Source organism: Coturnix japonica, chromosome 14 (genome assembly GCF_001577835.2).
Source record: "Coturnix japonica isolate 7356 chromosome 14, Coturnix japonica 2.1, whole genome shotgun sequence".
NCBI classification, from domain to species: Eukaryota; Metazoa; Chordata; class Aves; order Galliformes; family Phasianidae; genus Coturnix; species Coturnix japonica.
The window spans coordinates 4332837-4345738 of NC_029529.1; the positions used below are offsets into that span (position 1 = coordinate 4332837).

The 12902-nt window shown below is 42.0% G+C and overlaps 1 protein-coding gene across 5 annotated transcripts in view; it reads right to left on the reverse strand.

Annotated features, from left to right (window-relative positions):
* SMURF1 (SMAD specific E3 ubiquitin protein ligase 1) overlaps positions 1-12902 on the reverse strand; it is a 42104-nt gene that overhangs the window by 14402 nt on the left and 14800 nt on the right. For 3 of the 5 annotated variants that reach the window (XM_015876898.2, XM_015876896.2, XM_015876897.2), the window contains exons 2-7: positions 3582-3620; positions 2828-2936; positions 2087-2220; positions 1903-1968; positions 965-1040; positions 392-645 (exon numbers count right to left, since the gene is read on the reverse strand). In XM_015876898.2, coding sequence (XP_015732384.1) covers positions 392-645; positions 965-1040; positions 1903-1968; positions 2087-2220; positions 2828-2936; positions 3582-3620 — 678 coding nt within the window. The remainder of the gene's footprint in view (positions 1-391; positions 646-964; positions 1041-1902; positions 1969-2086; positions 2221-2827; positions 2937-3581; positions 3621-12902) is intronic. The other 2 variants (XM_015876900.2, XM_015876899.2) reach the window with 1 other exon arrangement.

Genomic DNA, 12902 nt, shown 5'->3' on the forward strand with positions numbered 1-12902 from the left:
CTGATCTTTTCTCAAATGTGGGCTCAAACCTACACGATATGCCAAGGGGGAAGGAAAAAATAGCACTACTGCTCTAGTTTAAAGAGCTCTTTACATTCATTCTCCCTAGATACAATGCCAAGATTAGCAGTGAATTTTCTGTAACAGCATCATACCACAAACTCATGTTTAATTTACCATCAACCTCTCAGTGTATCCTGGAGTAGACAACTGCTAATTAGACTCAAACTTGCAGCTGCACTGCTTAGTTCCTTTTCCAAAACACAGACCATTAGATGCTTATAGATACTTCACGTCCTAACAGGTAAACCGCATCGATTTGGTAAATTGGGATAATTTTCCTCTGAAGTCTTTTGAAAACTTAAATCGAATGGCTCTGGAAAATTCTTACCATAGCCTTCAGGTAGGTCAGGAGACTGGTGACCATGAGGTCTGTTCTGAGGTGTCTGGACATGACCTCTGACTTCAGGAGTCCGAAGTCGCTGTGCCTGAAGCCTCTGATCTTGACTGGGGGACTCTACAAAGCGACAATTGCCTCCACCTGCAGCCCCTGTAGTGTCTGTGTAGGGTGCTGGTTCTTCCATAAAACAACTCAGTGGCCTCCCCGGTCCGGAATCTTCATAAACCGTTCTGAAAATGGGGAAACTTCAAGATTTTCCATCACAGAAGTGAATGCAGAAATAACTGCTTTGTTTTTGTTTGCTTTTTTTCCCCTCTCTCTCCATTACTTTAAGTAACTTCCAGCCCAAGGTACATCACTTTCTTACACCAAATTTCCTACCCAAACAGAGGCACTGGTAACAAGAAATATCAAGTCCTAGTCAGTTTAGATGATTTTCTTCTGAGGAAGCATTCAGCTACAGCTTTACTACCTGTTACGCGTTCCCAGAGAAGATAATAGTCGTTATATTCTTTCCACATATGAACTTGTTTTCTAAGTAAGTGTAAAGAAAGGAGTCCTTACCCTTCATTCTCCAAAAGCCCTCTACAGTCTACTACAGAACCTCCGGTGCCTATTCTGTCCCGTGTCTGTAAACTGACTGAAATAAAAACCAAACACAAGTTAATAATTGTTCCCTAAGCAACAACAAAAACCAGACAACCCATATTTACACAGCATAAAGCACTGAGGAACACTAAAACCATACTGCACATATGAGAGCACATCACTCACGCCAGATCCTTCCATAATCCTAACACACCATTGATTTTTTAAAAAGGGTGAAAAGGCATCAGAGGCATCACATCATCAAAGCTGAAGCTGAGCCTATTTCTGTGAATGTCAAAAGGCAGCTCCCACAACTGCATTCCATGAGGATTCGGGAAGGTTATATGGGAGGAAATTGCTCACCACTAGATGTCATCATTACAGTGAGAATTTAGATTTTGCTAGACATATTGATGTACATATATTGAAAGGTTTGGGTGCAGGGCAGGGCAGGGGGAGGCAGAGCAATGTGGTGATATGGGTTAAGTTAGAGTGCAAAACTAGCACTGACAGAAGTGGGAAAAAAACAGACATAGACAAAAATCAAGGATGGTATTAAAACAGCAATTCTTTAAGTAACTCTTATCCAGGTAACATTCTGTTTGCCTGCCATCTTGGTCCAAATGCAATTAGTTTTACAGTAGCATTCACCCTTCCAGAGCTGCAATAGGAACCTTGCCAAATGCACTCCCTCTTTTTAATATTGTTTGCCATTATTAAATAAGAGCAAATCAACTCATTTGTAAGAGTACAACAAAACAATTTGTGTTATGTAACCTAATCCCATTAAAACCTGAAGAAACAACACAGAAAAGGCTCTGAAGCAACAACCATGGATTTCTTTTTCAATACATTATTTGCCCTCATAGTGTATTTATCTAAACAGATAAATATTTAACTAAGAGTATTCTTACCCACTATTTGGCCTCGTACAGCATCAGTATCTGTGGGATTTAGTTTGCATAGATCCAAACGCTGGTCTGCAAACAAGAATTGAAAACATCAACAAAACACCAAGAGGCTAGGAGAGAACACTACTCACTACAAGATACAAGGCAATGAAGGTTCTTGACTGTGCCAGATAGGAGCTGCTCTTACATCCAGTATCTTTTAGCCTGCTGATGGCATTGGAGAGGAGTCGGACACACCCCAGGAAGCCAGCTCCCTGTTTCTTGTGGATTTTTTTATGGTTCCATACACTGATGGTTATGGAATCTGTCTTCCCAACATACCTAAAAAACATACATAGCAGAAGAGTGATTTTAGAAAAAAATACCACTTTACTCCCCAGTATTTCTGTGGAACAAATTCTGATACACTGGAGTACATTGGTCACGCTCCTCTATTACAAATACAGAAGTGCTTAAGCCTGGAATGGTGTTATTAATGAATTACTGCACTATGATTTTACACAGCACATTAAATTGATATTGCTGCAGCACAAATTAACCACAGACAGCCTCATTAAAACCTAAGCGTCAAACTCATTGAGGTAGAAAACTTTTTTACAATTTATATTTCTTATATTTTGAAGACAGTGAATCACTATAAGGACAGTGTGCTGTAAAAGCTGAACTGCACTCGTCCTGTAGAGCTCAGTACAAGCAGAGGTGCTCTGTACCTAAAATACACCTATTTCTACATTCAAACACAGAAAGCAAACAGAAGCAAACCTTTATTAGCAGACAGTTTTTTGTTATTGCAATAATTAGTCCTCCTCAGTAAATATGATTCTTGGTAACACAGGATGAAGCACCGGTGGCAATTCTCCTATTTCATTTATCAGACAGATCTATATATACACATACAGGTTTACATATGACCTAATGAACAACTCACAGATCATAATGCTGGTTCCATTTGGGGTCCAACGTGTTCTTCACAGTGTCAGTTGAGTGGCACTGACCTGACCCATCAACAACTATTTTTGCAAATGGGTCAGGAAGTCCTGTGGAAAGGAAAAGGGGCTGTTACACGTAATAGATTTTGGTTTGTTTCTTCCCAGATAACAACATCATGAAGTCCTCTCAAGAAAGGAAAGGTGCCATTATCCCCAAACTGAAAATAGAGAAAGCAGTTCCTAATTAAAGAACAAGGTATTTCTGCCCTACACATTTCTATCCGCCATAAATAGTAAAATAATTTAGGAAACAGGTTAAACATGCTTAATTTAACAGTGCTTAAATGGTATAAGCATACTAGTAAGTAGGCATTTTAATTCAATCCTTAATGTAACATTGAAACCACTGCTCTGGGATACTTGCACCCTTGGCATGTTTTGCATGTACTTCTACAAGGGATGGATGTTATTGGTAACCCACAGGAAGAACTGTAAGTAGCATCCTGCTTGCAGTCTCATCGGCCAGACTTTCAACAAGAATTTGAGATCCTTGGTCTTTCCCAACACTGGAGCCTGCATCACCCAAATACAGTTGAGGGCAATGCGTGTTTAAGTAGTGATGCAATGCTACTGCAAGCACATGCAACCACAGAACAAATCACATCCAAAAATGAGCCAGGACTGTAAAGCACATTCTACAGATAAACCTGGTTAATTAAGAGCAGAAAGTTAAAAAAATTAAGGCATACTTACTGAAGAAATCTTTCTTTGCAAGATTCTTGGCACATAATACTGCAAAACAAAACATCACATTAAGAAATCTTAAGAACAAATAAAGCCTTACAGCAATCACACCCCTGACAATACTGCCCGATTTTAATTCTTAAAAGAAACCCAAATAATTAATATGAGCATCGTTTTCTTTATCTGTGATTGGAACATGCACTTTGCTTGTTTGCTCTGTTGTTGCAAAGTACAGATTTAGTGAATAACTCTTTGTACCAAAGCCACCTTGTTTTCTATGCTACATGCTTACGTGCTTAAACAAGGTTTTGCTGCAGTTGTTTCACCCATCTTACAATGAGGACTAAGCAGGTTTTGGTCCAAGAACAGTTCAGGGCTCCTGGAGGTGACCTCTGCAGCAGGTCCTGTAGGACACTGTGCAGCCTCCTGCTCTTCATGGCGTCAGTACAGGCAGCTCTTGGAGGTGTTGCTCTACCAGCCTCAACACCTCACCAACACAGAAAGCTTTTGTGATGAACGTCACACAGCTTCATTCAGGAGACAATAGAAATACTGAGGAAAAAGAAAGCAGCAAGATTTTTTCCTTTATAAGGGCCACAACTGAGACTTCATTTCCCTCTCTCCGATTCTACTCAATAACAGAGTGGTTCAAGCAAAGATGAGATCAAGAAACTTGTACCAGTCTCCATTTCTATTAAGTCTCTCACCAGCTACAAGCCTAAATTCTGCTGCTTAGTAAGGACTTCTCAGCACAGCCTCAATAATTCAAGTAGCTCAGTATCCATCAAGTTCTTATAACAAGCCAGGAACAGTAACTACAGAGCCAAACATAAAAATATGAGAGCTCTGACTTACCTAACGCCAGGTGAAAGAAAAGAACCAAGAAAGTTATTTATAAGACTCAGCCTTTGAGGGAGTCTCTTCCCCACCAAGTTCTTTCCTTCAGCAGGAGAATGAATAAACTCAAGGTGGTCATTGCCCCTGGCAGAGACGCTTCTTATCTGTCTGGCCCTGCACTTCCAGTTGCCCCAGGAGCATTCACACCCATTAGCTCTATGCTGGGCACACTGAAGATGTGTATTAGTATATATTTCTCTTGCACTTCCATTGGAATTCCACAGCAATGGCCCATCAGCTGAAACATCTAGCAGAATATGAACTGCTTCACCTCACACGTCAAGGCAACAGACCAGAGCCATCCCAGCTTAGCACAGATGTCCACAGAAGAAAAAAAACCCACACACAAATCCTTTGATTTTATGACTAATTAAAGCAGCCACTACATGAAACTATTTCTAGTATGGATTAAAAAATATGTGCTTCTGAGACTGGTGAACTGTACGATGAGGGAAAGCTCCGCTTGGGCTTTTAACAGCTGACCAGAAAGGAAAAGTCTGCAGGACTGGGGCAGTCTGGTTTGGAATAGAACAGGATGGCAGAATCAGTCAGTGGCTGCTCTATGGAAGCACTAGAGGGCAAAGCTTAATTTCCTCTTCCAGACAAGGAAAAAGAAGCAGAAGAGCAGGCAATGAGTACAGGTAAAATCAGAACCGGAATGTTCCAGCACTCACCAAAATGAATCTGAAAGTTCCTCTGAGTGGCGGAGCTTTTTCTTTTTTAAATCAAATAACTCATACCACTTTCCATCTCCAATCCTAAGAATCTGTTCTCACGTTGGATATGTACACCATCTGTAACAACCTGCATATTGTCTGACTATATAATTATCACATTTATTCTGTGTTTCAGGTGTGCTTTCTAGAGCTCACCAGCAGACAAAGCTTCTAAAGCTGTTACTTATATTTTTCAGTTAATTCTTTCCTGTCTGCCACAGTCTTGCAGTCCATAGCAGAGGAGCACGGCTGCCAATTTGCCAGTTGTAGCCCATGAAACCCTCAATTTTAGGTTGCAAAAAACCATTATCCTTTCCAGTAAGAACACTGGCATAACAGCTAATATTAGCAGACAGATTTTTATGAAGCAACCTCTAGGAGCAGGTGACCTGAGAGGGACCTTTGGCTTTGCTCCACTATTTGCACATGAAACTCACCGAGGTAAAAATATTTTCAAGTGCCCTATCACTTCAAAGGTATAAATTTCTAAATTCCAGTAAAGCAACAAGTGACAGGTCAACACTGGGATGCTTGGACATGAAACCAGGCCAGCAGTGGGCACAGAGCCCTCCTGATTTGTAAAGCTGTGCCCAATTTGCTTCTTCAATGTAGAGCCCCCAACAAGACCTCAGTGGGACTGTTCTGGGATCTGAACTCAGGTGGATTTACCTATAAAAGCTTAACAATTTGTTAATGTTACCCTGCATGGCAGGTTGCTGCCCACAGATGAGACGCAGGGAAAGAGGTGGATGCTGATCTGCAAACTGGCCACTCCGCTCAGGCTTTGCACAAAACCCAGCATCCAACCTTTGCAAAGTGCTTTTCCTTTCTTTCAAACAAGGCTTATGGCTCATCAGCAGGAGAAATCTGCTCTCATTTGTTGCAAAGTTACAAAAGGCATTAATTCTGCTGTCTCGGTCATTTGCATTCCACCATCTGAAAGCCAACTGACTTGTTCCAGCTTGACACACTATTTGTTTATGCTGCACTCCGGATTGCTACGCAGCACTCAAGAACTTCTTTTTATACTGTAGAGCCCAAGGAACACTGAAGCAACGTCTTTACATCCCTATTATAATATTTATAAAGGGATGGGAATGTTTTTTTAAGCACCTGACATTACTGAGATAATTTCAAAGGCCAAATTAGCCAGCTGGGTGAAGCATTAACGTGAAAGCATATTTGGCAGAGGGTGAGGAAAGGACGAGGCTTAGACAAAGTCAGGATTCACCCTGCGGTTCAGTGCAGCCCGGGGGAGGCGAGCAGCTCTGTGCCAGCCCCCGGTTGTTCACCCGCTCCCAAAGCGTAAGTGAATCATCTGTAGGAGCTGCAGCAGGTGTAGGAAGGGAAGCACGGCACAGCTCTGCTGCCTGCACTGAGCCAGGCTGAGCATTGCATCAGAAAGCTGCTGCTTTAGCAGCGAGTGGCCTCTGGAGCATGACCGGCCTTCCTGGGAAGGAGGAGAGCCCGGGTGAGGAACAATTAAATGTCCCCAAGTAAACAGAGCCACCTACAAATCTGCTCAGGCGCCAAGTTCCTCCTCCCCACTGCACTCAAAGGACAGCTGCTGGTCTGCAGGGAGCTCCTTCACACTGCTGTATCTGCATCGACGGTGCTTTTACTCACATTTAACTTAGCACTCCCTCAGCATAGCACTATTGCTGCTATCGTTGTTTTCAGGTAGATGAGTTTTGCAGCAGCATGTAAAGATTCAATAGACACCAGTCTGTACAAACACAAAGGAGCATCTGCATTAGGGACTGCATTAATTCACACTCTGCTCCACGCTCTGAGTTAAAGGTAAGCACCTCCTGGATGAAATGAAGGATCTTTACACGTGGCTCCGATCTGAGCCAGCAGCAGCATTCAGCTCAGCACTCCAGTTAGACTGGGAGACGAGGCCGACCAGCAGCACGTCCACATCTTCCTTGGGAAAGGGGGAAGGTCGTGCTGGGGGATGCTGGCAAACAAACCTCTCAGCCATCCCTGGCCTTCCCTTTGATATTCCAGGTTAATCATTTGTGCTTGTGCAAACGCACTGCTAGATTCCAGGATATATTCATTTTACTTTCTGACAGAAGGTAAACACGAGGCCAGCGGGCTGATGACGTCGAAAGGACTTCACTTAGTATTTCCTTCTGAGCAGACCATCTTTAATCATGGAGATATGGAGCACAAGCATTACAAGCACTGCAAGTTGTTGGGTCTCTTTCATCCTGAAAAAGTCTGCAGAAGACTACACAGAAAAATCATGGGCAGAAAATCTTCCACAAACAAACAAACACGCTCAGACAGAAAAAGCACAAGCATCAGCTATTTACCACATGCTGCTCTGACAGCCCAAAGCACCACAGCCCACAATTAAAACCTTTGCTGGATCTATGATGGGAAATCACTTCCCTTCCGAATGCTTCTACACCATTTGTGTGGAGCCGCCATCCCCCCCAGGGCGCCTTGGAGCAGGACTCTGCTTATCGCCCTTCTTCTGTGCACATAACCTTAAATGAGACTTTGCTGCAGATAAATGTTTGTTTTTATTTCTACTACTAGGCAACCCGGGAAGGTTTTTTAAGTGCTTTGTTTTTTTTAAGGCTGACAATCATTTATGTTTGATAGGGTACAAAAGCAAGTTTAATGGAAAAGGAAAGATGGGTAAAGTGTGTCAAAATGTGGTTTCTATGCAGCAAACCACATCACTGAACTGAAAGATACAGTTTTATTCACAAATCGAAGCTTAAACTGTCACCACAAAGGCCAAGGTTTCTATTCTAGTCCTTTTCTTGTTTGCTTTAAGAATACTTGTAGTCTTCCTCTGTCTGCTTCAGACTGCAATGCATAAATCCACAGACTGCTTTAACCTTACAGTAAGTGAATCCCTGCGGTGCTTAAAGCAGAAAAGGAACCAAACTGAGTCTTACATCTGCCAGAGAAACCAATTACCTGTACAGAACTAATTTTACACATGTATCTGCTGATGTGTACGTACACCGAGTGACCTTCATGAATGCCCTCAGTGCCATGGTGCCAACCAGACCTGCAGTGCACCACAAACCAGCCCCAAATCCCTGACATTGGGGCTGCCACACATCACACCCCAGCATTTGCAGACTGCCTGTACCGAAGCTGAAACCAAACTTAACTACCAGATTAAAGCGATGCTTCATTAGAAAACCTCAGTTCTCAAAGAGTTGCTGGATTTGATGCATGAAGCCTTTTTGTGGCCCTTTTGTGTAGGCTGCAGTGAGAATCAAAGCCTCTTTTCAAGGCATGCTTTCCTCGTGGGCTGGAACTTGGCTTCATGCAGCCAGTTGCAAACACAAGACAACTTTGAAGAGCTCTTCAAAAAACCACACACCCAGAAAAAGCCATTTTTATGAGTCCATTAACATGTCATTAAAGTCTCCACTTTGCCAAGAATCAGATTTCCATCCTACCTAAGCATAAAAATGTCATGCATGAGAGAGAGTCCTCACAGCACAAATAACAGCGAGTTGACAAAACCCAACAGTTTCATCTCCAAGATTCCTAAAAATTACTCAAACTGGAAAAGTCCTCCTGGGCACCGACTGGCTGCAGGTCTTCACATCTTGTATGTATTCTGCAGCAGGTCTGATTAACCCTACATAAAGAAAATCACTAAAAAAAATCAGTGCAGGACTATAGGAAGAACTAATGCCATTACATTCCCAGTGACCTGAGACTGCAACACGACCAGAAAAGCAAGTTTGAGGGTGAACTGAGATACAAACCTTGCAGAAACACTAAGAGTTATGGAATTAGCTGGGGAACTTTGCAGGGATTAAATAAAACGAAGAGATCAATAGGAAGCTGAATTAACGCCGATGCTGAATCAGAGAAAGGCACACAAATTAGACAAGTAGAAATAAGCATATCCAATTATCTCTCATACTAACTCTTCTTTCCCCTTTGTTCACCGTAACAAATGCCTGATACAAAGGCTAACTCCCAGATTACATTTTTCATTAAATCCTATTATTGCATCAGTTTTCTTATGAGATTGCTATGCCTTCCTCTAGTGCAGGCCAAGAACTTCCTCATACTCTCTATGCAATCTCCTATGTTCTACTCAGATGTAAAACCCAGGTAACCCCAACAACTGCACTGTTTGTTACAGCTATCCCCAGCCCAGCCCCAGATCTGAACCAGAGGCCACCCAAGAATTTCTTTGGCCCTTGTACAATGGGGCAAATTCCAGCTACACAGATCTCCCACCTCTCACTCAAACTAGTTCCAGGGCATTTTTGTAGCTGTTGTTCAGGGCAAACCTCTCCAAGTGACCTCAGCACCTTTAGCTAACCATTTCTCTTGCCCCTACAATGATTTCTTAGCTGTAGGGAGCACAATCAGGAACACTGGAGCAAGAAGAACACAGTAATTCTGCCACCAAGAAGTGCCCTTGCAGCACGACCTTCCTCCATGTCATTGGACCTTTTCCTTGCAGACTATCTAGCACCACATTCAGAACACAACCATGTTCTTTGCAAACTGGAAGTAAGAGCTAAGTTAGCTACTGCCATCCCCATTTCACAGCAGCTGGAAGACCCATTCTCAAAAAACACACAATTGATCCCACTTTAACCAGAGAAAACATTAACAGAACATTAAGTTATATATAACTACTCCATGGTCTTTAAAACTCAGTCCTCTGACGCCAAGACTCATCAAACTCAGTGAAGTTTTGATTTCCTAGAATGTCCACAAATGGTCTCCCAGCTCCCTGCAAACAGCCCATATGCTCAGGCTTCAGCTATAGCATCAACTTCTACATACACTTGCAAGAAACAGAAGTACCTGGAAAGAACAAAAACATTCTCATTAAAATAGCATAGAATTTGCCCCGAGATCAGAATACTGTTCTATCTCCTCGCTGACAGCTAACTAAAACAATCCAAATGACAAAATTCCTACTGGAACCACAAATCAGCATTTTACATTTACTCCACACTCGATTGTGCAAGCTGTAGTTATTGGGAACAACATAGTTCTGCATTTCTTCCCTTCCACATCTCGTGTCTCCAACCACACGGACTTGAATAATGTCTGTTTTCAAGCAAAGAGTATTTATCAAGACAGGCTTATCTGCATGGCTTGCACATACTTGTGCTCACATTTTGAAACAGACACCAACATGTATTGTGCAAGATCGCTGCTCTGAAGTTGAAAGCTTGCCACAAAGCTATGTGGCTCCATTTTCTTAAATTACATTTAAATAGAAACTGTGCTGAGGTCTTAATACTTCACTTTTATAGTTACCCAAGTGCTGAAAAAGCATCTGGAAAAAAATTCCTAAAGCATGAAAAACATGTTCCTCCACCCACATGCACTCATAACTCAGATTCCAAACTGAATTTTACTAAGATGGCCAAAAATATTTTGCACTTTTAACACTTGGAGATTTCAAAGCACCTTTTTCAATGCCACGCAAGTACCTAAGGGGACTGAATGCTCAACCAGTGCTGCTCACAACAGGTGGAGCTGAGGACTGAGCTCCAAGCAGTCCTGATCCCCTGCCCTCAGTAAACAAGAGGTCCGTCCTAGAAAGGCTGGCCAAGTCTTCACAAATACAGAATTGTTCCTCTGGAAAGCACCGGGTGAACAGCAGTGAATTATGAATCAAATACAAGAGAAAAAAACCAACAACCAAACACTCTAAAAACGATTCCTAAACTACACTGCTTTTCACTACTGCCTGGGCAGAAATTACCTTCTAACTGGTTGACACTCCTTCATGTGAATGAGAGCCCTTTGCAGCACAGTCTGCTGCTAAGCCATCATTTAATTTAGGTGTGTTTAATTTAATTTCTCTGATCTCCACTTTCCCAAGCTAAACGTATGAAGTGTTAAACACTATATTTTCATTATCAAACAGAGGCTCGCAAAGACTCTCCCTTGCAGCTGATTGCTTGCTTACTAATTCAGTACATGAAAGTCTTTTCCAATAAGCATCCTGTGCACTATAAAACACTGAAATTTAGATCCCCCTCTTCCCAGATACTCTCTGTGGGGCTACCCACACCATTAGCACAAGTAGATTTTTTATAAGCAGTTTGTGAGACTCCAGTTACGACTACGTTTATATACGATTAGCAGCTTTTTTTCCCTCCCACAAAACACCATCCAATTTAATGGACTTGGAGTTTTTACAAGACTCGCATTTCCTAAGTCCAATAGGAAAGGCAGCACAACTGCTCTCTGCTGCTTTATCAAGGAGGGAAAAGAATGAAACAAAAGACCAAAACCAGAAGTAATACGTTTGAGGACGTTTGTGTCTAAAAACAGACAAGGGACAAGGCAGCCATACCAAGGAAAACAAACCCAGCCTTGGGTTTGTCCATTGGGTTTGTCCATTGACCACCTTGGGTTGGTCCATGCTGCAAAACATTTCTGGAATAATGATACACAACAAACCTGGGTCAGCCGTTACACCCAAGGCTACGGGGTACAACGATGGCTGTGTTTTCTAGCCCAGCATCACCTCCAGCTCCTTGCCCATCTCCTGCCCTGCTTCAAACTATCTTCCTGCAGGTCAGGAGGAAGAAATAAGTCTGCCCTTCCACAGCAGGACCTGTGCCAGCAGGAAGCACAGTACTAAGGGTCTACAGCCAAGTGCCATTTCAACAGAAACACCAAACTCCAAACCTAAAACATGTTTTCTGTCCCAAAAAGCGGTTGGTATTTATAGTCCCTCATACACAGGCAGCATCAATACTTCAATATAACAGTTTGAACGTAAAACGCTATTCTACAGGAGGAAAAATGAATACAATTTCACGCATACTTAATCTCAATTTGAAAACTGAGATTTGTTTTCGCAGACAGAGCCAATATTGAGCATTTTTGGTATCTTACAGCAATTAAATAAGGTACAAAATCAACTCAATAGGAACCAAATTTTCCAATTAGCTTATTTTAATACACAGTACAAAACTCACGTCTGGTTCTCATCAAACACTAAGTATATTGCTCGCAAGCAGCAACACTGTTATTTCAAAAATGAATGGTGTTAAGTCATGTGGAAGTTGTAAACTACGTAAACGATTAGTCACATAGGCTCAAATGCATCAAGAGAACAATTTCAGTTAATTCAGATGGAAACCTGCGTTAAAGCTTTACCTGTGAGTTGGGCTCCTGTCAAAGCAGGACTGCTAGTATCCATATTGAACTAATGCTGCATGGGGAGCTGAAGAAAGGCTGCTGGTAAGAGAGATGCTGTGGTGACCCAGGACACCTCCAACTTTGACATTAATTGCCAACAAAATGAACAGCAAGAAAAAAAATCTTTAAAGGCACTGAAAATAAGAAACAACAAACGTTGCTATTTGTAGAACCTGTAAGTCTCAAACATGACCAACGTGGTTAAACCATTCACGAATCCACATTTCTTCATTCCTTCTGAAACATTATAGAATCCAGGATAGAATTTTGGCAGAAAACTCAGTTTTGGTAAGGAAATGAAAAGCATTCTTTATATTAATACCAAGAGAGGCATCAGTGCTGCCTCACTGCTTTCAAACCACATACCTCAGGTAACAAACGCCTTACAAATTGTCCCCAGCTTCTAACACATGTAGGTGTTTTCCATGCTCATATTTTAAGCGAGGTATGCTGAGTGCTTTTTGGCATGTTTGGAAAGAAAGATAAAATGTCTCGAGTCTTAAGTAAAGCTTTTCAAAGCTAAAGGCTCCACTGCCAAAGG